This window comes from Leptonychotes weddellii, chromosome 6 (assembly GCF_054177405.1).
Source record: "Leptonychotes weddellii isolate Sample4059 chromosome 6, ASM5417740v2, whole genome shotgun sequence".
In the NCBI taxonomy this organism is placed as follows: Eukaryota; Metazoa; Chordata; class Mammalia; order Carnivora; family Phocidae; genus Leptonychotes; species Leptonychotes weddellii.
Genome location: NC_138374.1, coordinates 9,851,862 through 9,874,682, shown reverse-complemented (window position 1 = coordinate 9,874,682; position 22,821 = coordinate 9,851,862). Strand labels below are relative to the sequence as shown.

The following is a 22,821-nucleotide window of genomic DNA, read 5'->3' as shown; positions in this document are numbered from 1 at the left end:
ACCTGTCCACGTGCGGGCTGAGCCGGGAGCCCGAGGCCGGAGAGCGGGAGAAGGAAGCGGAGCCTGGAGCCGCAGAGCAGCCGCAGGCGGGGACCCAGAGAGCGCGCTGCCCCGGGAGCCGAGCGCAGGGGCCGCCCACTGGCGGGGGAGCCGGGGAGCGCGCAGGGGAGGCGGCGGCGGCCGCGGCGGCGGCGGGGCTTCCCCGGGCTTCCCCTCCCCTCCCGGGGCCGCGGGCGCAGGGCGCGGACCAGGGCGCGGAGGTGGCGCTCGGCGCCAGGGCGCGGGGAGTCCCCGGGGCGCCCCCCGCTCGGCGTGGGGAGGCGGGGCGGGGAGCGGCGGGCGCGGCGTCCGCGAGTCCCCGGGTCCGCGGCGGGTGGTTTGGGCTGAGCCCACCCCAGCGCCCGCCCCCGCCCCGCGCCCGCCTCCCGCCTCCCGCCCCCGCCCGCGGCCTGGAGCGCGCCTCCCTCGCCGCCCCGGGTCTGGCGAGCCGGCGCCGGTCGAGCTAAGAGAGCCGCCGAGAGCACCGTCCGCCGCCGCCCCGGGAGCTGCTCCGGCCGTACCATGCGGGAGCTGGCCATCGAGATCGGGGTCCGAGCCCTGCTCTTCGGGGTCTTCGTGTAAGTAGTGGCGCGCCGCGGCCGGGGGCGCTCGGATGCGGGGACCCACGGATCGAGCGTCTCTGTGCCCCAACTTTGCGCCACCGCGTCCCTTCGGGGCCTGGATTCGAGGTGTCCTCCCCGCCCAGTGCCCGGGATGTGTCCTACGGGACCCTCCTGGTCCCCTTTCTGGGACCCTGGTCGCGGAGGGACCCGCGTAAGCCGGTCTAAGGCTCACCCCGCCACCCCCATCGCGCCAGGGAGCGGGACCGGCCGCCACTCGGGTCCCCTCGCCTGCTCCGGTCGCCGGCTGCGCACCAACTGCCCGGGGAATCGGGGCTGCTCCCCTGGAAGCGGGCGCGCAACCTCGCTCGCGCCCTCGGGAAGTTTCTCGTTGGGTGCGATCTTCTGAGCCCGACGTTTGTAGTCCTTCCTCCTGGCCTTTCTCCCATCGCCCCTCGTCGTGCCTGGGGCCGGGCTCCATCTCCTTCCGTGTCCCTGGCTTTGGTGCCCCAGTGTTCAGGGGAGCGTTTTCCAAGGAGACGTTGGCGGTAGTTCTCCGGCTGGAAAACTGTTGCTGCGGAGGCTCGGGAAGTCCGGGGCCGCAGCCCGAGGTACGGGCTACATACGCCCGGAGCTCAGTGCGGGCGGGGCCTCTTGGGGACAGTAGCGAAATGCCTGGTGGCCCCGAGGGTCTGGTACCTGGAAATAGCGATCTTGGAAAGAGGAGGGGGCTCCAGCGCAGGCTCAGAGATGTCTGAACCCCAGGGCGCCCGGGGGACCCGCTACCCACCGGCCTCCCGGGCCCAAGCGGCAGGAAACTGTCGTGCCTCTGCCTTTCAGATGCAAACCCTGAACACACCGCGGCTCAGACCCACTCCACCGTCCCTTTGATCGCTTGTCACGAAGGCGCCACACCTGCACTTGACCCTACATGAGCTGGTCAGGTTCTCCTTTCCCCTTTGCCCATGGCTGTTTTCTGACACGTTTTAAATATTGAAGTTGCACGAACTTTCTGGACTTGTTGGAAAAGCCCATGCAGCCATTCCAAACAGGAGGCCCTCGCTGGATTCCTACCCCAATCTGGAGTCACTGATGCAGGTGGGAGGCTGTGAGTTGACTTCTGTTCCAGCAGCCCAGGGTAGACACATGGAAAGAAAGACCCTTTCTTGCTAAATTCATCCAGAGTATTTATTCACACCATCATAAAGGGCGGTGAGTTCCCCCAGATGCAGGCAAGCCCCCTCTCCCAGCTTCAGACCAAACACTGCTGTTATTCAGTGGGAAGGAGGAATGAGAACTTCAGTTGGGTTTTGATGCATTTGGGAAAACAAAAGAAACAATTTTCCCTTCTCTTACTCGATTTTTCTACCTTTGGAATATACGTTAAAACTAGTATAGCCGTGTGATCAGATGGGGACAGTTTCCAGTGGGCAGATAGGCTAAATCCCATTAAATTATTATGTGATAGAAATTATAAAACAGTGTTCAGTGCACGGTAGGATTTTAACATTTGTTTGGTGAATGTGTGTGTGAGTAATGCTGAAATAAAGTGAGGTAGGCTTGTAGGCTGCCTGGTTTGATTGCTGCTGGGAATTATCAGATTAAAAAAAAGGGCCCAAGGGTAAGCAAATATTTATATTGTTTTCAGATGTCCCTTCACATATCCCAAAACATTTATGAGCCGTTTACAAATATATGATGGTCTGTGCAGTGGATTTGAAAATGCGATAATTACTGTTTTACGTGCTTTTTGCTTCCTCAAAGAATGTTATGTAAAAATCAGACAGGCAGTTTATATTCTTTTTTCCAAACTTCCTCTTTTATTAATTAGGGGGATCTGCTCTCACCCAAAGGAAAACATTTGGGCACTGATGGTGTTTTTGGTTGATTCCCTGATTTCATATCAATTGGACATTTTTTTTTTTTAAGATTTTATTTATTTGACAGAGAGAGACACAGCGAGAGAGGGAACACAAGCAGGGGGAGTGGGAGAGGGAGAAGCAGGCTTCCCACTGAGCAGGGAGCCCGATGCGGGGCTCGATCCCAGGACCCTGGGATCATGACCTGAGCCGAAGGCAGATGCTTAACGACTGAGCCACCGAGGCGCCCCTCAATTGGACATATTAACAGTGTGTCCAACGTGTGGCTCTTTGACCCGCAAAGACCGGCTTTGGTATCGCTGGGAGACCCCCTGGGTGTGAATCTTGGATGTTCAGATGAGGTTGTCATCAAGCAGATAACCACTTCCGGAAGGACCGGCTGGGCGCCCACAGATACAGATGACCCTTTGTTTTCTTAGATAAGCTTCTGGTGAGATGCCAGAGGCTGACTTTCGGGGGAAGTTTTATTCTTCCTTTTGCCGGTGCTTGTCTGATGGCAAGATTCGGTGGTTCGTACCCCCTCTGCTCCTGAAGGTGGTGGTCTCAGTAGCAGGGCCTCACCTGAGTAGGTTGAGAAATTCCCTCTGGGCAAGCTGAATCTACTTTCGTGGCTGCTGTGAAATCCATCTTCTGCTGCTCCTTGGTGTGTATACCCTCTTTCTCAGGATAAGAGAATAATCTTTTTTCGGGGAAGATACCTTGCTTCTTTGCCAACTTGTGCCTCTGGGGGAATATCACCTGTGCACGCACTTGTTCTTGGATTATATTTGCTCTGTGAGAGAGCAGGATCCCACCGCCTGATGCCCACCTGCTCCTGGGAGTTTGAAGTTAGCACTAATGAAATGCGCCTTTGGACCCTTAGGTCGTAGGTTAGATGTTACATGGTTATATGCTTTTCCTTTCTCCTTAGGGGACCAGTTCTCTGTCTCTAGACCAGGTTTAGTGCTGAGGTTTGGTGATTCAGGATCCCAAGAGAATGCTCTCCAGGAAACCCCCGTAAGATCATCCAAGAGGTGCGCAGGGCCTTTTGGGCAGCCCTGCTTAAGAAATTCAGACCACCTGGAAGAAAATCAGTAACAGGTAATGCAAATCAGGGCTGGCACGGAAAGCTTAACCTAACAGGAAATAAATTGGTTAGAGGACCCCAGCGTTTAGGAAAAATCAAAATACAACGTGTGGCCTTGAGGCTGCATTTAGTGCTCGGAAGCTGGCCTGGAGGCCCCTTTGCTCTTACTTGTGGACCATGGGCAAGCAGAGAGAAGGAGCGCCAGTGAGTTGCCTCTGTCCTGCTGCCACCCAAGACTCCGACACAGACCCCGTGAGCGTTTGTGGACAGGCGAAGCCAGCACTGGACCTTGATGAGCAAGCACAGTGTGGACACAAGGTGGTCAGTCAACAGCCCCGAAGGCAGGTAGTGTATTTGGTGAATGTGCGTGTGAGTAATGCTGAAATAAAGTGAGGTAGGCTTGTAGGCTGCCTGGTTTGATTGCTCCTGGGAATCATCAGATTAAAAAAAGGGCCCAGGGGTATGCAAATATTTATATTGTTTTTAGATTTCCCTTCACATATCCCCCAAAACATTTATGAGCTGTTTTATACAACTAGTAGTAGATTACCTCCCCTTGTACTACCGTACGTGCCGTTTATTGAAGGTTTATTATGTGCCAGGCAGTCATGAAGACCATCACGCATACCATTTAAGCCTTGTACACACCTGACGGCAACTGCATGCATGCAGTGGGGCTCATGCATGAAGAGGCTGAAGCACAGACAGATTAAGGAACCGCCCCAGTCACAGAGCTAAGAAGGGCAGCTCTGAGATCTAAATCTAGATGCTCCTTCTGCGTCATCTGGACTCTCAGTCACCTCGCTATACTGCTTCAGAAAAAATAACAGCTGGCGTGGGGCACTCGGGTTTACTGTGCAAAAGGCACTCCATGGGATTTCTCTTGTCTCGTCTCACTTGAGATGTTCTCCCCACTTTACAAAGAAACCAAGGTTTAGAAAGGGTAAGTAGCTTGCCTGGAGATGCTCAGCTAGCAGGAGGTATAGTCTGGACCCGAACAGGAGGTTGACCCCCTGTCCCCAGGCTGCCAGCCGCTGAGATAGAATGTGTCTAGCACCAGGCTTCCGGAAACTAGAGCAAAAGTGACCGCGTCCTAGAAGCCATCCCCTTCCGTGACCCGTTGTCTCCAGAGAAGCAAGTGAACGGCATGGAATGATGTGTGGGAGGGGCTGTCATTCTGGTTCTCACATCGGGCTCTTAGGGTGACATTTCAAAGGGGGAGGGGTGGTGGTTGAGGTTCCCATTCTCTAAGAGAATGGAATTTAGGACGTGTTACAGATTTTGAAGGGTCTTCCTTAGGTCTCTGGAGCCCAGAGGGTGAGATGTGGAGAGAAAATTGCAGGTCAGAACCTAAATGGTAGTATTAAAGAACGGGTGGCCGATACGCTCGTGCACCTATTGGCCCTTGCCTCCAGGACATCAGTTTGTCTGGAAAACCCTTTATTTCTAGCCGTGCAGAAAGGGCTCTGGAGATAGGACAACCATCAGAAATGCTGATGGTGGGGGAAGGTGATCTCCCTCTTTCACCCATGAACCTGGGTTCCCTGGGGTCCTCAGTCCCTCCCTCCCTCCTTCTCTGTCCCCTCTGGGGTTCCGGGGGGCCCCGTGTCTGGGATGTCCCTCTAGGAGCTGTGGGGCTGCTCGGGACACCGGGTTGCTCAGGTAGTGAATGGTGTCTGCCTCAACTCAGATCAGTCCTGCATCCTTCTTGGAGCACTTCCTGTGCTGGGGGCCTGTGCCTGCTGCTGGGGATGTTTGAAGAAGGAAGGCTGGCGGGGGGTGGGGCGGGCTCCGGAGAGCTCACAGGTTGGCTGAGCGAGCACACAGTAGACTGCTGTTATTTTCCCCAGTGTAATCACTGGCTTTGAAAGTTTTGCCTTCAAACATTTTTATCATTCATCCAGTTGACAGATGGATGCTTCTTTGGCCTCTTCTGGGGGCAGACACTTGTGCTGGCTGTTTTCCTTCGCCTTCATGGGTACACTTTGGTTGGTATGATTCCAAACAGACCCAGGGAAACTTGGCACTTTGGCCAGTCCAGGTGATTTGCTTGAGGGCACTGGCTGTCAGGTAGGTTTTTGGAGTATTGACAGAAAGGAACATATCTTTCATTATTACCCCTCAGAGTCCTGTCTAGGGCTGTAGGCCAGGGACAGTTGTGGTAGTTGGCGCGAAGTGCTCATTGAGAGGGAGGGAGTAATGAGTCCCGGGAGGGGGGAGAAGGAGGAGACAGGGGCCAGGGAAGGCTGCCCAGAACTGGCAGCTCACGTGAGTCTTGAGCATCGAGGGGCAGGCGTGCAGGGCCTGGCCCGAGAACATTCCTGCAGACGGTGTCCTGGAGCCAAGGCTGGGAGGTCTCGAGGCATATTTCGGGTGGGGATCAGGTCACCAGGTGTGGCCTCAGCACAGAGCGTGGGTTTGGAGGTGGCTGGTAAGAGGGGCAGGAGAGGGGTCTGGGACAAGAATGTGGATGGTCTCAGGGCCCTGCCAGGAAGTGTGGGCATTCCCTTAGAAGCAGTAACTGGGAAGCCCAGGGAGGTTTGAAACAAAAAAGCATCATGCTCAGATGCTTGCCCAGGGGTGGAAAGCGATAGCTCCCTTCGGTGCAGAGGCCCCGTTTGCTTTTGTCAGTGACAGTGCCCAGCTCTGCCACCCCCACTGTGCCCCACTCCTCTCTCCGGGGGCCTGTGTTCTATTCTGCCTTAGGTTGTGGTCAGCCGTCTCCACGTCTGGTTCCAGACTGCTAACTGTTGGACGGTGGGGGCTGGGACTGTATCGTTATCTTCGATGCTTTCTTTATATTCTCAGCCAGCCTTCCTTGGCACGAACGTGGTCATTGCCTCCCTAGTGCTCACCAGATTGCACTCAATTTCTGGTGGTCATAGAGCCCTCGGAGTGATCGGCCTCACTGCAGGACAAGGCTTCCTCGAGGGTGGTGTGCTGACCAGCTGCATCGGAATTGCCGGAGGCTCAGTTCACACTTAACTGAATCAACATTTGGGATGGCGCCCTGGGAATCGGCATTTTTAACTGGGGCTCCTGCCCACCACATTTGGGAACTCCTAGCATGCAGTCTACACCCTCTTGCGGTAGGAGGGTCTCCTCTCGTTCTTTTCTCCTTTCTGGCCGCACAGGAGACTACGCTTCCCAAACCCCTGCCATTAGGTGGGGCCATGGGGCACACTGACGTCATTGTCTTTCTCTGTCCGTGGCGAGCGTGGGGCTGCGAGTTGCGATGACAGAGCCGCAGCGTGTGGGTAGTGGGACAGCTGTCCTGGAGGGTCATGCCATTGGCAGTGGGCTTTGTGGGACAGAAGGAAACTTTCTGTGTTAACGACGATGTGGCGGACTGATTAGCTACGGGAAAACAAGTCTGTTCCATCTGGCTAATACACCCGGAATAGTTTTGCTTGCTCTCTAGAAACAAAGAGTCATCTGAGGCAAAGTGGGACAACGGAAGCCCACGGACAGGTCTATGTTTGGATTTTGGCTGTGCCCACTAATTAGCAAGTTGCCTAAAATCTCTGAATCTCAAATTTCTTATGTGGGAAATGGGAACAATACTGAACTTCACTGGACGTTAGTAGATAAGATGCTTTAAGTGCCTACAGCACACAGAACAAAAATTAGATGCCTTCTCCCCACTCCTCTGAATCTCTCTTACTTATAGGCAGTGTCTCAGTGGCCTTGGAGCTCCGTGGTCATGAGTGTGGGCTTTGGCATCGGTTTCTGAGGCTTGAATCCTGGTTTGTGTGAGCCTTTCAGGAAAGTATTTTCCCAGCTTAGATCCTTGTTTCCCCATCTGTTCGACAGCAATAGCAGCAGTACCCATGAATGAGAGAATGAAATGAGAGTGTATTCAGCTCCTCACGGGGGCTCAGCAAATGGTAATGTTATGACCACTGTCCTTTTAGTAAGATGAATCCATAATGTACACCAAAGAGGGATGCTATAGGAAGTTAAGATACTCTGATTCCAAATGATTTACCACCGGATTTCTTTAAAATAATAAACTTGTTTAGATATATTTCAAAGGAGTCCCTTTAGCCCCCGTCAGTGACGTATGTAACTTGCCATGAGCTCATTCAGTGGGTCGTACCCCCGTAGAGCAGCGTGGCTGGCTCACTGTCTAGTGAAGGGGTGGTCTCAGCATTGTACTTTCTCATCCGTCACTTAAATCAGCTGGCCGTTTACAACAGTGATTGTAGGACATTGAATCAGAAGGGGTATTAGCAGAATTGCCTTGGGCCATGTGGAAGGAAAATGCTGCATTCCTATCATTTACCTCCGAGTCTGTGTTCGTCACCCAGGGCTCCGTGAGAAGTCCGGCGCGCGGAGTTTTCCATCAGACTGTCCACCCCCAGCTGGTGCTGGGCTGAGTGTGCCGAGCGCCTCTCCCCTCCCCGGGGAGGCTTCTGCCTTGTCATCTGATAAATGAAGCAGCCTTCTGTTTGAAATATTATTCACCACTGTAAAGTGAGTCTGCTGAACCCAGAATTCTGAGAATTGATGATGTTTTGCCACAAGGAGATAAATGCTTATAACATGGCAAAAAGGAGATCATTAGTTTCATAACTTGTAGGTAAAGTTATCTCAATTAGTTACAAGGATTATGCCTTTTTATGACCCACACAAGGCTCATAAAAGCTCCCTATCTCTATTTTCCTATGATGAAAATCATCTTAGTCGTAGTTATTTCCTTAAAAAATATATTCTTGGTGTTCCGTGGATGAATTAGAAGCCCTGGTTCACAGTGAAGCGGTGGATTCACACAGAACCACACCTACCGGTGTGTTCTCATCAGTCCACTAAAGGCACAGAGGTATCGAGGACCTTGGAGATGTCCGGGATGGGCAAGCAGGAGGCAGAGAGAATCTGGGGCTCTGAGTCCAGGGATGGCCGCATCACCGTCTTTCAGTTATGTGACCGTGAAAAACTGTCCTGCAGAGGTGAGGGATGAGTTGTTTTTCTGTCTCCGCCGAAGATGAAGGAACGAGAAACAGGGTCAGAAGCTGCAGGAGCATCTAGGTTGGTTTTCAGAAAGGTAGCATCTGCCAATCAATGCTAGATAGTTCTTTTCTCCTTTGCCAGAAGGTTTTAAACACATTTTTATTGAAGTGTTAGTTCGAACCATATGCAATTGCTGATATTTGACTGTTTTTTTTTTTTAAAGATTTTATTTATTTATTTATTTGACAGAGAGAGATAGCGACAGCAGGAACACAAGCAGAGGGAGTGGGAGAGGGAGAAGCAGGCTTCCCACTGAGCAGGGAGCCCGATGCGGGGCTCGATCCCAGGACCCTGGGATCATGACCTGAGCCGAAGGCAGACGCTTAACGACTGAGCCACCCAGGCGCCCCTATTTGACTGTTTTGACCTACAAAAAGAATTGCATTTAGCTCAACCTAAAAATAATTTACACAAGGAAAAAAATGCATGATTTATAATTGCACAGCTTCAGAATGCACTCTACCCATCAAGCCCCATCCCACTGCCCCCCCACCCCGGGGCTCCATCACCCTGACTTCGAACATCATTTTTGAACTCCGTGTAAATGGAATCATACAGTGTGACCTCTTTTGTGTGACTGTTGTGCTCAGCATGTTTTGGAGATTTATCCATGTTGCACTTAGCTGTAGTTTGTTAATTCTTATCACTGTAGAGCATTTCATGGCATGACTGTACCTCTTTACTTATTTTACTGTTTATGGACGTTTGGTTTATTGGTTGGTTTGGGCTAGTAAGCGTAATGCTGCTATTGTTTTTAGGGTGAACATGATTTGTAATTTCTGTTGGGTGGATACCTAGGCGTGGAAATGCTAGGTTATTCATTTGAGGTTTTTAAAGAAGGATTTGGCCTTTCTTTGTCTAGCTCTACTTCTGAAATAGAGATGTAGTCTGTATTCTGCTTTAATCTCCATCTGTTGAGCAGCTGTTTTGTGAGAGTCCATGGTGGGCCTGGTGAGTGACATGAGGAAGCCAAGAGCTGGGTCCCCACTCAGCAGGCGGGCGGGCCGTGTGGCACCCTAGTCAACGTGAGGGCTTTGGAATCATTTCCTGACTGCTGACTGTAAAGATGTGCCCTAGCTTTCTCATCTGTAAAGTGGGTACAAGAGTATCACCTGCCAGGAGGCTGTAAAGTTGAAGTAATATAATGTGTGACAGATGCCTGCTATGAAACTGGCACCTAGGAAGTATTAAAACCAGTCTCCGTCCCTTGCTCCATCTTCCTTCCTGTGGGGAGGTGGAGTTGGCGGTCAATGAAAAAAATACCACAATGGAATAATAATAAGAATGCAGCTGTCAGCACCACAGGAGAGCTGAGCCTTGAACTAGGGTTTAGGAAGTTTTGGGGGAGTATTCTGAATAATCTTCCAAGAAATCATTGAGAAAAAGAAATGGTATACACACACACACATATGTATCTTTTAATTGACCTATATCTCCACTTTGGTTGTAGAGGGAGGAAAGGAGACAAGCTTTAACACTTACTGTATATCCGCTTTGTTCTAGGCACTTGTCACACCTTAGATGATTTAATCTTTGCAACGTCCCAGAAGGGGATATTATTGTCCTAATTTACAGAGTTAAGAATCAATGTTTCTCCTATACAGAATGCTCTTACCAATCAATAAGAAAAGAGAGGAGCTCTTTAAAAGAAAAATGGGCAGCAGAACTCACAGGGAACTAACATGTATACAAATAACTAATAGACCTTTAAAACTGTGCTTTCCATAGAATTGCAAAATGTGCATCTGAAAACAACAAAATAACATTGCATATAAGCACATGCTTTTTATTGTGCCAGGACAAAATGCGCAGCCATTGAAATTAGTGATGTAGACAACTATTTGTTGACATGGGAAGATAGCCATAAACTGTTGTTAAGTGATAAAAAGTAGGTTACATAAGTGTGCATAATGCTACTTTAATGTGGTAATGTAATAAAATCAGTTTGTGTTTATATCTGTGAGAAAAAGAGCTATAAAGAGATACAACAAAATCTTAATGGTGGTTATTTTGGGCTGATGGGATTGTATAACATTTGCTTTTTTCTTCATACTGTTTATTGTCCACATTATTTTACAGTAAACATTTATTACTTTCATACATAATCAGAAAAATCAATATAGAAGTTTCCTGTTGTGGGGGGAGAAAGAAGCTAATGAAATATCCTTAAGTAGGGCACGGGGTGATCCTTTTGTGATTGCTTTAGAAATATCTGAAGTGGGAATGTGTCGAAAATCACCCTATATATATATACATATATATAAAGATTTTATTTATTATTTGAGAGAGAGAGCACTAGAGAGCAAGGGCAAGCAGGAGTAGGGGGCAAAGGGAGAGGGAGAAGCAGGCTCCCTGCTCAGCAGGGAGCCCAATGTGGGACTGGATCCCAGGACCCTGGGATCATGAACTGAGCCGAAGGCAGAAGCTTAACTGACTGAGCCACCCAGGCGCCTCTTTTCTATATATTTTTTAAAAGATCTATTTATTTGAGAGAAAGAGCATGAGCATGAGAATGGTGGGGGAGGGGCAGAGGGAGAGGGAGAGACAGAATCTCAAGCCGACTCCATGCTGAGCATGGAGCTGGACAGGGGGCTCGATCCCACATGAGATCACAACCTGAGCTGAAACCAAGAGTTGGACACTTAATCAGCTGAGCCACCCAGGCGCCCCTCCACCTTTCTATACTTAATAGCGACTAAAATATTGAAAGGAAAACCAGAAAGTAAAGATTAACATCCAGATGTGCAAGATTGCCGTGAAGCAGATGCGAGCTGAGGCTGCAGGTGGAATTGTAAATGGACATAACCCCTCTGAAGAGTGGTATTACAGTGCATAGACAGCCATGAAATTATTCCTGCCCTTTGACTTACAACTCTTAGAAAAATATGTTGAGGCACTGATGTAGAAATGTAAAAATCCTCATGTATGAAGATACTCATTGCTATATTCCATACAAAGCAAATATATCTGTCAAATAAAAATAAAATAAATTAAAACTCAAATGGTCAACACTTGAAGAATAGTTTGATAAATTATGAACACAAGAGGATACTACATGTCTATTTAAAATAATCATTTTGAGAATCAGGAAGAAACATAGTAACATTTTATGGTGTAACAGTTGAGGGGGAAAAGTACTATACAAGAATTGATCTCAGAATCAAGTCTATGGGAAATATGTTTGATTTGTGCAAATATTAGAAAGGATTACACAAAAGTGCATGTATGTGGTGGGAATGAGTGTTTCTCCTCACCTAAATATTATCTTTAAATTATAAAATAGTTGTGAAAATTAAAACACTACAAAAAGTGTAAGGAACTGCTTCTCTGTGCCAGTTCCTTCCCTTCATTTTTTTTTTAAATTTATTTTATTTTTTTTACAATTTTTTTTTAAGTAGGCTCCCTGCCCAACATGGGGCTCAAACTCATGATGCTGAGATCAAGAGTTGCGTGCTGTACCGACTGAGCCAGCCAGGCGCCCCTCCTTTCACTTTTTAAAGTCAGACTTTTAAACAGTATGTACTCTTTTGCGTGAGTATTTTGCTTGGCACGTTTCTGAGATTCATCCATGTTGTGCTTAGCTGTAGTTCATATATATATGTATATATTACATATTTTATATAATATATTACATATTTTATATAATATATACATATAATAAAAATATAAGTAAATATAGAATAAAATAAATAAAAATTTAATAAAAACTGAGAACACATTTTATCTATAGTTGAAATTTTTTTTACTTAGTTTAGTTCTACTTGAGTCTTCTTACTGGCTGTGCAGTGTTTCATCATATTAACCTATTCATGGAATTTTCAGGTGTTTTCATTTTTTCCTACAGCAAACAGTGTTGCAATTGTGCTTACACTCTGTAGCGCACCTGTTAAAATATTGCTGTGATAGACTTTTGCAAATGAAATTTCGTGGTCAAAGGCCATGTGTATTTTAAATTCTGATGGACACTGCCAAATTGTCCATCCAAAGGGATATATACATGCCTACATTCTGTTTTTTGACATCCTTGCCAATGCTGGATGTTGGTAATGTTTTATATTTATACCACAGGACAGAGTATAACATTTGCATCTTTTCACTCTTGTATTGGCAATTTTTATTTCTTTTTTTATTAAGTTTTAATATTCCAGTATAGTTAGTATACAGTGTTATATTAGTTTCAGGTGTACAACATAGTGATTCAACAACTCCATTCATCACCTGGTGCTCATCACAAGTGCACTCCTTAATCCCCATCACCTATTTCACCCATCCCCCACTCATCTTCCCTTTGGTGACCATCAGTTTGTTCTCTAGAATTAAAAATCTGTTTCTTGGTTTCTCTCTCTCTGTCTCTTTTTCCTTTACTCATTTGTTTTGTTTCTTAAATTGCACATATGAGTGAAATAATATGGTATTTGTCTTTCTCTGACTTATTTCAATTAGCATAATACCCTCTAGTTCTACCCACATCGTTGCAAATGCCAAGATTTCATTCTTTTTATTATTGAAATAATATTCCATCATATATATACCACATCTCCTTTATCCATTCATCTATTGATGAACACCGAGGATGCTTCTATAATTTGGCTATTGTATATAATGTTGCTATAAACATAGGGGTGCATGTATCCTTTTAAATTAGCGTTTTTATATGTTGTGCAGTTACTGAATCTGTTTTTAACTTTTTGAGGAACCTCCATACTGTTTCCCACAATGGCCGCACCAGTTTGCATTCCCACCAACAGTGCACAAGAGTTCCCTTTTCTCCACGTCCTCGGCAACACTTTTTTCTTGTTGTTGATTTTAGCCATTCTGACAGGTGTGAGGTGCTATCTCATTGTGGTTTTGAGTTGCATTTCCCTGACGATGAGTGATGTTGAGCATCTTTTCATGTGTCTGTTGGTCAATTTGTATTTCTTTGGTGAAATATCATTTCCCTTAATCCATGCTTTTATAAGATCTTTAAATTTATCTTACTGATGTGTAGGAGTACTTTATGCCTTAAAGATATGAATCTCTTCTTTCATGTATTGCAAATATTTCTCTGTGTCTGTGGTTGACTTTTATTTTATCTATTATCTATTATCTATCTATCTATCTATCTATCTATCTATCTATCTATCTATCTATCTTATTAAGTACTCTCCACGTCCAGCAAGGAGCCCAATTCAGGACTTGAACTCACGACCCCGAGACCGAGACCTGAGCCAAGATCAAGAGTCAGATGCTTAACTGACTGAGACACCCAGGTGCCCCTATGTTGACTTTTAAATTTCTTTGCAATTTCTATTATTTAAATTTTTTTGAGAGAGAGAGTGTGTGTGTGCTTGCATGGGGAGGGACAGAGGAAGAGAAAGAATCCCAAGCAGGCTCCATGCTGGGCATGGGGTGGGGCTCAGTCTCACAACCCTGAGATCATTTCCTAAGCTGAAATCAAGAGTCGGACACTTAACCCACTGAGCTACCCAGGCGCCCCTGCAGTTTCTATTATTGTGCGCATTTTAATTTTTATGTAGTTAAATCTATCAGTTTTTCCCTTTATGGTTTCAGAGTTTCTGTCCTATTTAGAAAGTCCTTTTTCATCTAAAATAGGAACATTCTTCTGTATTGTCTAGTATTTTACACTTTGTTCTTAAATTTTAATTCTTTAATATATTGGAAATTTATTTTTATTTATGGAGTGAGGTAGAGGATTTAAATTTTTGCTTGTATGTGGTTTTTCAATTGTGAAAAGGACATTGTTTTTCAGTGATACTATTATCAGATGCAAATTTCCTTCTGTCCATGGAATTGCAAGTGAATTCTCTTACAGGTTCAATTCTAAGGTATATGGCCCCTTATTTCTGGGAACAACATAGCACAGAGGTTAAGACTGCAAGCTCCAGAGCCAGGATGCCTGGGTTCAAAGCACTAATCTTCTATTTACTGTCTGTGTGAACTTGGAAGTTACTTTATCTCTGTGCTTCAGTTCCCTGGTCTTCAATGTGGGGATAATGACACAATAATTTCATTGTATTGAGATCAGAGAGAGTGGATTGTGTGATTTCTGTGTTTTATAATTTGTTCTGACTTCCTGTGTGGCCATATACATGGTCAGTTTTTTGTAAATTTATATGGCTTGAACATAATGAATAGTTTGTGTTTGGTGGGTACAGAGCTCTAAATATATTAAAGCAAGTTAACTGTACTATTCAGATCCTCTATATTCTCACTTTTAAAAATTCATTCTTCTTAATTTGGTCTTGTCTTTGTTAAAGTAATCTCTACACCCAACATGGAGCTCAAACTCATGACCCTGAGATCAGGAGTGGCCAACCAGGTGCCCCTAATTTGGTCTTTTTAATGTGAAGATATGCTACCTCTCAAACTAGGGTAATTAGAGCATTTGCATTTTTTGTGGAAATAACTAATATTTTGTCATATTGCTGCTAGCTTATTCTGTGTTTTCTTTTTGTGGTGCTTTTGTTTTTTTCCCCCTAATTTCTTGCTTCTGGCTGTATAGTTCAAGTTTTCTTTGCTGCCCTCCTTTTTTTACTTTAGTGATTTGGAGGTCAGAATTCCTATGTCTATACTTCAGGTTAGTGTTCTTAAATTTATTTCCTTCTGATGAACCTTTTATTATTAGGAAGTTTTCATCTTTGTGTTAATATTCCTTATCTTGAAGTATACTTTATCTAATATAATATATAGCTGCATTATGTTTCTTGAGGTTAATGTCTGCACAGAATATATTTCTTATCCTTTTACTTCTAACCTATCTGTATTTTTATGTTTAATGTATGCCTGTTATAAGCAGCATTTAGTTGTACCTTTTCATTTTATCCAATATGGCCAATCTTTGCCATTTAATTGGAGTGGTTAAGCCACTTACATTTAATGCAATTATTGATATGGTTGAGTATAAGTTTACCACCTTGTTCTTTGTTTTTTATTTGCACTATCTGTTTTTTGTCCCCTTTTTTCTCTTTTCTCTTAGGTTAATATTTGTTAATATTCCATTTAACACCTTTATTGTATTTTTAGCTACACCTCTTCAAAAATGTTAGCAGTTTCTCTAGAGATTACAATATACGTTTTTTACCTATCACCATCAAGTCAATATTACACCATTTCAAATACAGTGTAAAAATCTTATGACAGAAGACTTTCATTTCTTTCCTTATGCCTTTGATACATTGTCATAGAATTCACTTCTGTGTATAAGTCACATAAAACATTTATTTTTGTCTTAATCAATACACCTTTTTAGAAATTATATAAAAATACCCATATACTTATCATTCCAGTGCTCTTTATTACTTCTTTCAGATTTGGTTTTTCTTTAGCATTCTATCCCTTCAGCCGGAAGAACTTCCTTTTAGCTTTTCTTGTAGGGCATATTTGCTAGAAATTAATTCTCTTGGCTTTTGTTCTGTTAGAATTGTCTTTATTTTGAAAGATATTTTTGTTGGATGTAGAATTCTAGGTTAACAGTTTTCTTTCGGCAATTTAGAGATGGCTTTGGAATTTTCTTGTAGATTCCATTATTTCTGATGAGAAGTCACCTGTCATGGTCATTGTTGCTTTCCTGAATGTCATGTGTTTTTCTCGTTGGCTGCTTTTCAGAGTTTCTCTTCACCTTTGGTTTTTAGCAATTAGACTATGATGTGTCTAGGTTGGTCTCATTGTATATTTCCTGCTTGGGTTCATGGAGTTTCTCAGAGCAATGGTTTGATGTCTTTCATCAGTTAAATATTTGTAAGACATTATTTTTTCACATATTTCTTCTGCCCCATTCTCTCTCTCCTTTCCTTTTGGTTTTTCAATTACATAAATGTTAGGCAGCTTTATATTATTCCACAAGTCTTGGATGCTGTGTTCTATTTTTTGTTGTTGTTGTTATCTCTTTCTTCCCTGTGGCTCAGTTTAAGATAATTTCTACTGACTTATCTTCAAATTCACCTATTCTTTATTTTCTACTATGTCTCTTCTGCTGCCAAACCCATGCAATAAATGTTTTATTTCAGATGTTCATATTTTTCAGTTCCAAAATTTCAATTTGGTTCTTTTTTAGAGTGTTAGTTTGTTGTTGTTGTTGATGTTTTCTACTTATGCATCCATTCTCTTCATCTTTCCCTATAATCTTTTAATGTATTTATAATAGAAAGCCCTTTTCTGCTAATTCCAACATCAGGGTGGTCTATGGTTCTGATATTTTTTTCTGTTGATTGTGGGTCATATTTTACTGCTTCCTTTGTATGTGTAGTAATTTTTAATTGCATATTGGACATTATGGGTCATACATTATAGAGATGCTAGATCATTATTGTTTGCTAAAGACTGTTGAGTTTTGTTCTTGCAGGAAGTTAATTTACTCTTGGGTCACCTTCATCCTTAGAACCTTGGTTCTAGACTGTGTTTGTATAAGTCTGTCTTGGTTTTGCCTCTGATCCTAGGGTGCATCCTTTAGTTCTGGGATGTGCTTTTTATTACTGTAGTTTGGCTCTTCTGAGGTTTCAGTAGAAAGTCTAACTTGGGAAAACTTCAAGTCCAAACTCTTTCTCCTGGCACTGGCTAGCTGCTGAAATTTCTGCTTCACTTTTAGACTGTAACTGTTACTTTCCAATGTGGTCCTTGGAGTCTTGTCTTACACGTTGCAATGTCTGAGTTAGCCAATAATTTGAAGGGAATTTGTACACAGAATTTTAGGTTTCCCTTCTCTGGCTAAACTCCTTTTCAGGGAGGTTTCACACTTGTTATTTTATCCAGTATTTTATTTCTATCTGTTTTCTCTTTTTCATAGTTCTTTTTCCCCCTCTTCTGCTTTGCTGATTGGTACCCCTTAAGGCTCTTCAGATCGGTTATGGATTTCTTTGTTTTCTTTCTTTTCAGTGGTATTTTTTGCAAGGGAAGAGAGACAAAATGAATGGGTTCAATCAACCATCTTGAACTGGGTGTCTCTTTAAAAAGATTTTGCAAATTTTTCTTGGATACGATGTTCATGTTTTTTAATATATAAAATTATATTTTTAAAAAATCCATTGATTCTTACTTTTACCCGTGAATATTTTTGTGGTTTTCTGAGTCATCATTCAACTGGCCTCTTCTTTGCCTATCTAAAATCCCACCTATATTTTCCAAGGCTTGGCTCAGAATTTGCTTTTCTGTGTTATCTTGTCTGAACATATCAGCCCTGAATGAATATATATAATACTGATGACAGAGTTATATAGAAGATCCACATCTATCTTTTTATTTAATGATGTGAATACTTGGTTCCTGAATGTGCTGTGCTTTAATTCAGTTTTATGGACCAATGAAAAGATTTTCAGTCATGTAATGAGAACATATTAAACTGGACTTTAAAAATAGGAACACTTACGAAAAATAACATGAAACATGGAAGCCTTGCTTTGATTTTTTCCTGACACAAAAGATCCTCTTACTGTTTTCTGAAAGTAGCAAACTGGGGTGGTTTGGCTCTGGGGAGGGTGATGATGATGATGATGATAATGATGATAACAACTAATATTTATTGAGCACTTACTATATGCCGAGCAGTGTGCTCTGGCACTTTAGACTCCTTAAGCCTTCACATAGCCCTGTGAGATAAAAATTTATAATTCTTCATATTTTTGGATGAGAAAACCAAGGCTTAGAGAGGTTAACGAATATGCCCAGTGTCACACTGCTAATCAGATGAAAGTGCTTTCTGTGAAAGATTTAAATTGAGTATTTTATGAGTTAGAACAATTCACAGCGGCTTTGGGTGCAGAGGGGAAGTGAAGGGATTGGTAGTGTGGCTTTCTGATAATGAGATGACCCTGACAACCCCTGTGAAATCATGGACATGAAGGGGACTGACACACGTGGAGCAAATGGAACGTTGACATTTTACCAGAAGGCACCACTGAGTGGATTATATTATACCCAGTGTCTGACCTTACCTGGCTCTAGGCATTGTCTCATCCATCTTCTTTGACAGAGGGCCTTACTCAGATCATCCTTATTGTTCAGGGGCAGAACTGAGCGTAGAACCTCAGTCTCTTGACTCCTGGCCCCACAGGCTGCTGGGGCAGCTCACTTCCGTTGCTCCTGAGATGTGAGCTCTGCACATTTGGGCTTGTCCGTTCCCCATCCTGTTTGGATCACTTGATTGCAGCTGTGTTTGTTTGTTTCTTTTTTAAAGATCTTATTTATTTGTCAGAGAGAGAGAGAGGGAGAGAGAGCACAAGCATGGGGGAGCGGCAGGCAGAGGGAGAAGCTGGCTCCCCGCTGAGCAGGGAGCCTGAAGCAGGACTCGATCCCAGGACTCTGGGATCATGACCTGAGCTGAAGGCAGACTCTTAAGCGACTGAGCCACCCAAGCGTCCCTGCAGTTGTGTTTCTAAACAGCCTCTGGAGGGCAGCTGGTGAGGAGAGCTGCTTTTTATCAAAACAAACTCTTGCTCAAAAGGAAGTCCTTTGGCCAACATTGGTTTTCCCTACCACTGTCCAGGTGAGTAGATTCTAGAATCCCAATGTGGTTGTAACTAACAATACTGTATTATGTATTTGAAAGTAGCTAAGAGAGTAAACCTTAAGTCTTCTCATCACAAAAAAGAAATGATGGTTCAGTGCCATGATGGAGGTGTTAATTAACACTACAGCAATAATCATCTTGCAGTGTATAAGTGTATCAGACCAACACGTCGTACACCTGAAACATACACAGTGTCAATTAGATCTCAGTAAAGCTGGAAAAAGGGAAGTCCTGACAGTTCCTCTCTGTGAATTTATCACACTTCTGTGGCACATGTGGGAGAGATATGTCCACAGTCCCAGAGCACGTGAGGTGACAAGTGAGTCGTGCCTTCAGGTCTGTCCTCTCCTCATGGTCTGTCTGATGTGAGATGAACTTAAAGTTCAGGGGTAGTTGTTTCTGGAGGTGTGTTTGTTTGTTTGTTTGTTTGTTTTTAATAAAGTCCAGCTTTAAAAGCTGGAGGATACTACTTTCACACTGAGAATACCTATACTTTGGACAGAGTATCTGTGGATGGTGACACAGCACTTTCCTTGGTGTCCTGTTCCCTTGTCCTGAGAGCAGAAGTGGATGACATGGGGGTAGAGACTCCAGTCCCCTCATTTCAGATGGTGTAGAAATCACCTCCATTCCTTCACTCCTGTAGCTTCAGATGTGCATTGATTGTGTCCCATTGATTGTGTCCCATACTGAGCCAGGCCCGAGAACATCATGAGACGAGAAACAGCACACACCTGACTCACTAGCCCAGGCCATGTCATCGGTGGGCATCAGGGGCCTTGGAGATCAGGATGCAGCAGGGCCAGTCTTTCTGGCATGGGGAATTGGCAGTGCAGGAGGACCAGCCAGGAAGTAGGGGGCTACAGTGGAGTTGGGGTTTGGGTGGGAAGAATGACAGTGCTCAGAGATGGGACACAAAATGGAGTGAAGACGTCTGGGAGCAGCATGGTCTGGGGCCAGCTGGGCCCTCCTCTGTGCAGGCCTCGCTGCTGGCTCTCCAGCCTCGGGGGAAGCCCTTAGAAATGCTTCTCTAGGAGTAATAGCTTCTTTCTTTTTGGATGCTTACACTGTGCCAGGTGAGGGTCTTTTTTAGCATAAGCACATTTAATTCATTTTAAGAAAATCTAAAAAGTGAAAAATCATGGCTAAAATCAGAATGACCTCCTTAATGAATATATTAAGAAATATATTATTCAACATCAGAAAGTATCTTTACTTTCACAAAAAAATTCATCAGGGTAGCTTGAGAACAGTACAGCCTAATAATTTCAGTGACTACATTTTTTATTGTCAAGTTGGTTTTGCAAAATATAGTCTACCGATTATTGTTCCACATCACTGTTTTGGATGACCTGGTGAGTTCTCTATGGAGATTAGTGAATAGTCCGAATATAGGATATTTAAAAGAAAGGCAGCTTTATGATTTTACAGAAATACAGTGAGAACAATCCTACATTTTCACCCTGCAAATGGGTGAGGTTCTTATGTTTTGCGTGCGTTTAGCTCATCTAGTCCTTACAACACCAGCATGAAATGAATGCTATTAACTAACTCTCCTTTTGCAGGTAGAGAAGGGCAGGACGGGGTTGGTGATCTGTCTGTGGTCATTTGCCAATAGGTGGCAGAGGTAAAATGGGAGTCCAGGCCTTCCTGGCTCGGGTGGCTCTTTGTTTCCGTTGCTCTCTTGCTGGGGTTGGGTGGGATGATAGCTTTGTCTTCAGCCGCGCACACACTGGCCTCCTGCGCACTGCGCCTGCCATGGATCTTGGTCATAACAGACCCATGGTCAGAGGCAGGGGAGCCTCGTGCCAGGGATCCCAGGATCTGGAGCCAGACTGAGCATCAGATGCTGTCTCCACCTCTGCTTGGATTACTTCAACCTCTCCTTTCTCAGTTTATGAATCTGCAAAGTGGGGATAAAAATAGTACCTATTGGAAACTGTCAAGGAATAAATTCTAGCAGAGTGGTGCCTGGCAGGCAGGGAGCACCATCATCATGGTGGTTGGTGTTCATCTAGAAATTTCTCCACCCTTTTTCTGGTCCCATCTTCAGAGCAAAATGTCTTTTTTGGCACATTTCTCCCAATGGTCCTCTGGTCACCTTGACCTCATCTTGCCTGTGAGAGCCATGTGTTTATAAGGTAAACCTGTTTTAGTTTACCATAGTTGTTGTTTCTTTCAGAACTTCTCTCTGGATGTCAGCAGGCAACGTTGGAAAACAGTGCTGCCTTAGAATAGCCAACATAAAAAGCATCAAGAGATTTGGATGAAGCTTGATTAATTATCCGTGTACTTTATGCCTAAAATGTGAATCATGGTTTTTATTTTCCTCTCAAGAACGTGAGCTGCCTGCTTTGAATTAATCCAGGAGAACAGTGTTTTAAAAAATTTCCCTACTGCTTTGTCAGCATTTAGAATTACTGTCTGAGGGCTTTCTTTTTCCTCTTCAGAGAATCTAAAGGTAGGCTGAATACTTTCTGGATTAAATTTAATTATTTCAAGTTTGAAAAAAAAAAGAGAAAAGAACTTTGTGAAGGTTGTACTCCAGAAAGAAGTGTTCCCATTGTCAATTTTTTGTTTCTGAGGTGTTCTAAAACCACTCTTCTGGGTTTTTCTGCTGGCTGTGTTGGAAATCATGAGCCCCTGCCTATGGTGGGAAATCAGAAAGCGGGTCTCATTCTGGAGTGAGCCAGGTTCAATTTCACACTGAACGGAGTCAAGTCCTAAGTACAAATCGATGTCAGATATAAATGAGTCCAGGTGTAATTTCTCTGTGTGGATTTGGGTTATGGAAGCATTTGTCCTGTTCTACTGCAAGCTTCTTGAGAGAAGGGCTTTGACTTTTGTGTTCACCACTGTCCCTCCCAGCCCTGATACGTGCCTGGCACATCGTAGATGCTCAGGAAAATTTTGATCTTTTGCTGAAATCACCTCACTACAGCTGACACTTGGGTCTACTGTAGGAAGGAACTCTTCCAGTTGGGATCTCCTGGGCCTACATACAGGAAGACAGAGGTCAAGGCTTGGCCTTAAGATGTACAGAAAAGCTCAAAGGAGAAGTCGAGGGAGGCCATGGGTCACTCAAGTTGGACAACTTTTCCTCCCCAGGGAGAAATGCAATGAGGAAAAAGTCCAGGTGCTGCATTGAGATACCCTGTGGGTTCGTGGCTCTGTCAAGTCCCCAGGAAAGGTGACTCCTGACCTTCTCCGATTGGGTTCTGTCATTTAGAGGCTGTGCAGGCTAGCACCAAGCAGGGAGGTGGCAAAGGTGACGGTGCGTTAGTGTGGCTATGTGTTGTGTTTGATTAAATGTCTGGACACACACCATGGTCTGCCAGGTCTTCATCCCTGGTAGGGTCCATGCCCAGAGCTAACTGTCCACAACCTTCTTGTGAGGGGTCCTCAGTGGGGTCAGGCCCATTTCTCAGGCATAAACCCCATGCTCAGTTACTTCCCACCTCTTCCTAGGGCATGGGCTGTTTCGTGTGGCTGTGTTACCTCTGAGCCAAAGTTTACGTCTTCCAGAACCACAGCTTTTAAGAATGTTACCTTTGCTAGAATTTTTTCCTTTTATTTTAAATAAGCAGTATTTTAAGATTATAAAACAAATGCAAGCTCAGTGCAGGAAACTTCTACAATACAGAGAGAAAAATGGGAAGAAAGTGAAATTATTTATGATCCTACTAGGCAGAGAAAACCACAGTTAGCATTTTGGTTTGTATTCTTTTAGTTTTTTTTTTGTTTTATACCACATAATACTTT

General features: G+C 44.5%; 1 protein-coding gene across 3 annotated transcripts in view; it reads left to right on the top strand.

Moving 5' to 3' along the window:
* The first annotated feature begins 463 nt into the window (after positions 1-463).
* Positions 464-22,821, top strand: part of PLPP4 (phospholipid phosphatase 4) — a 112,845-nt gene continuing 90,487 nt past the window's right edge. For all 3 annotated transcript variants that reach the window (XM_081823391.1, XM_081823390.1, XM_006737049.3), the window contains exon 1: positions 464-617. In XM_081823391.1, coding sequence (XP_081679517.1) covers positions 562-617 — 56 coding nt within the window. In that variant the 5' untranslated portion in view covers positions 464-561. The remainder of the gene's footprint in view (positions 618-22,821) is intronic.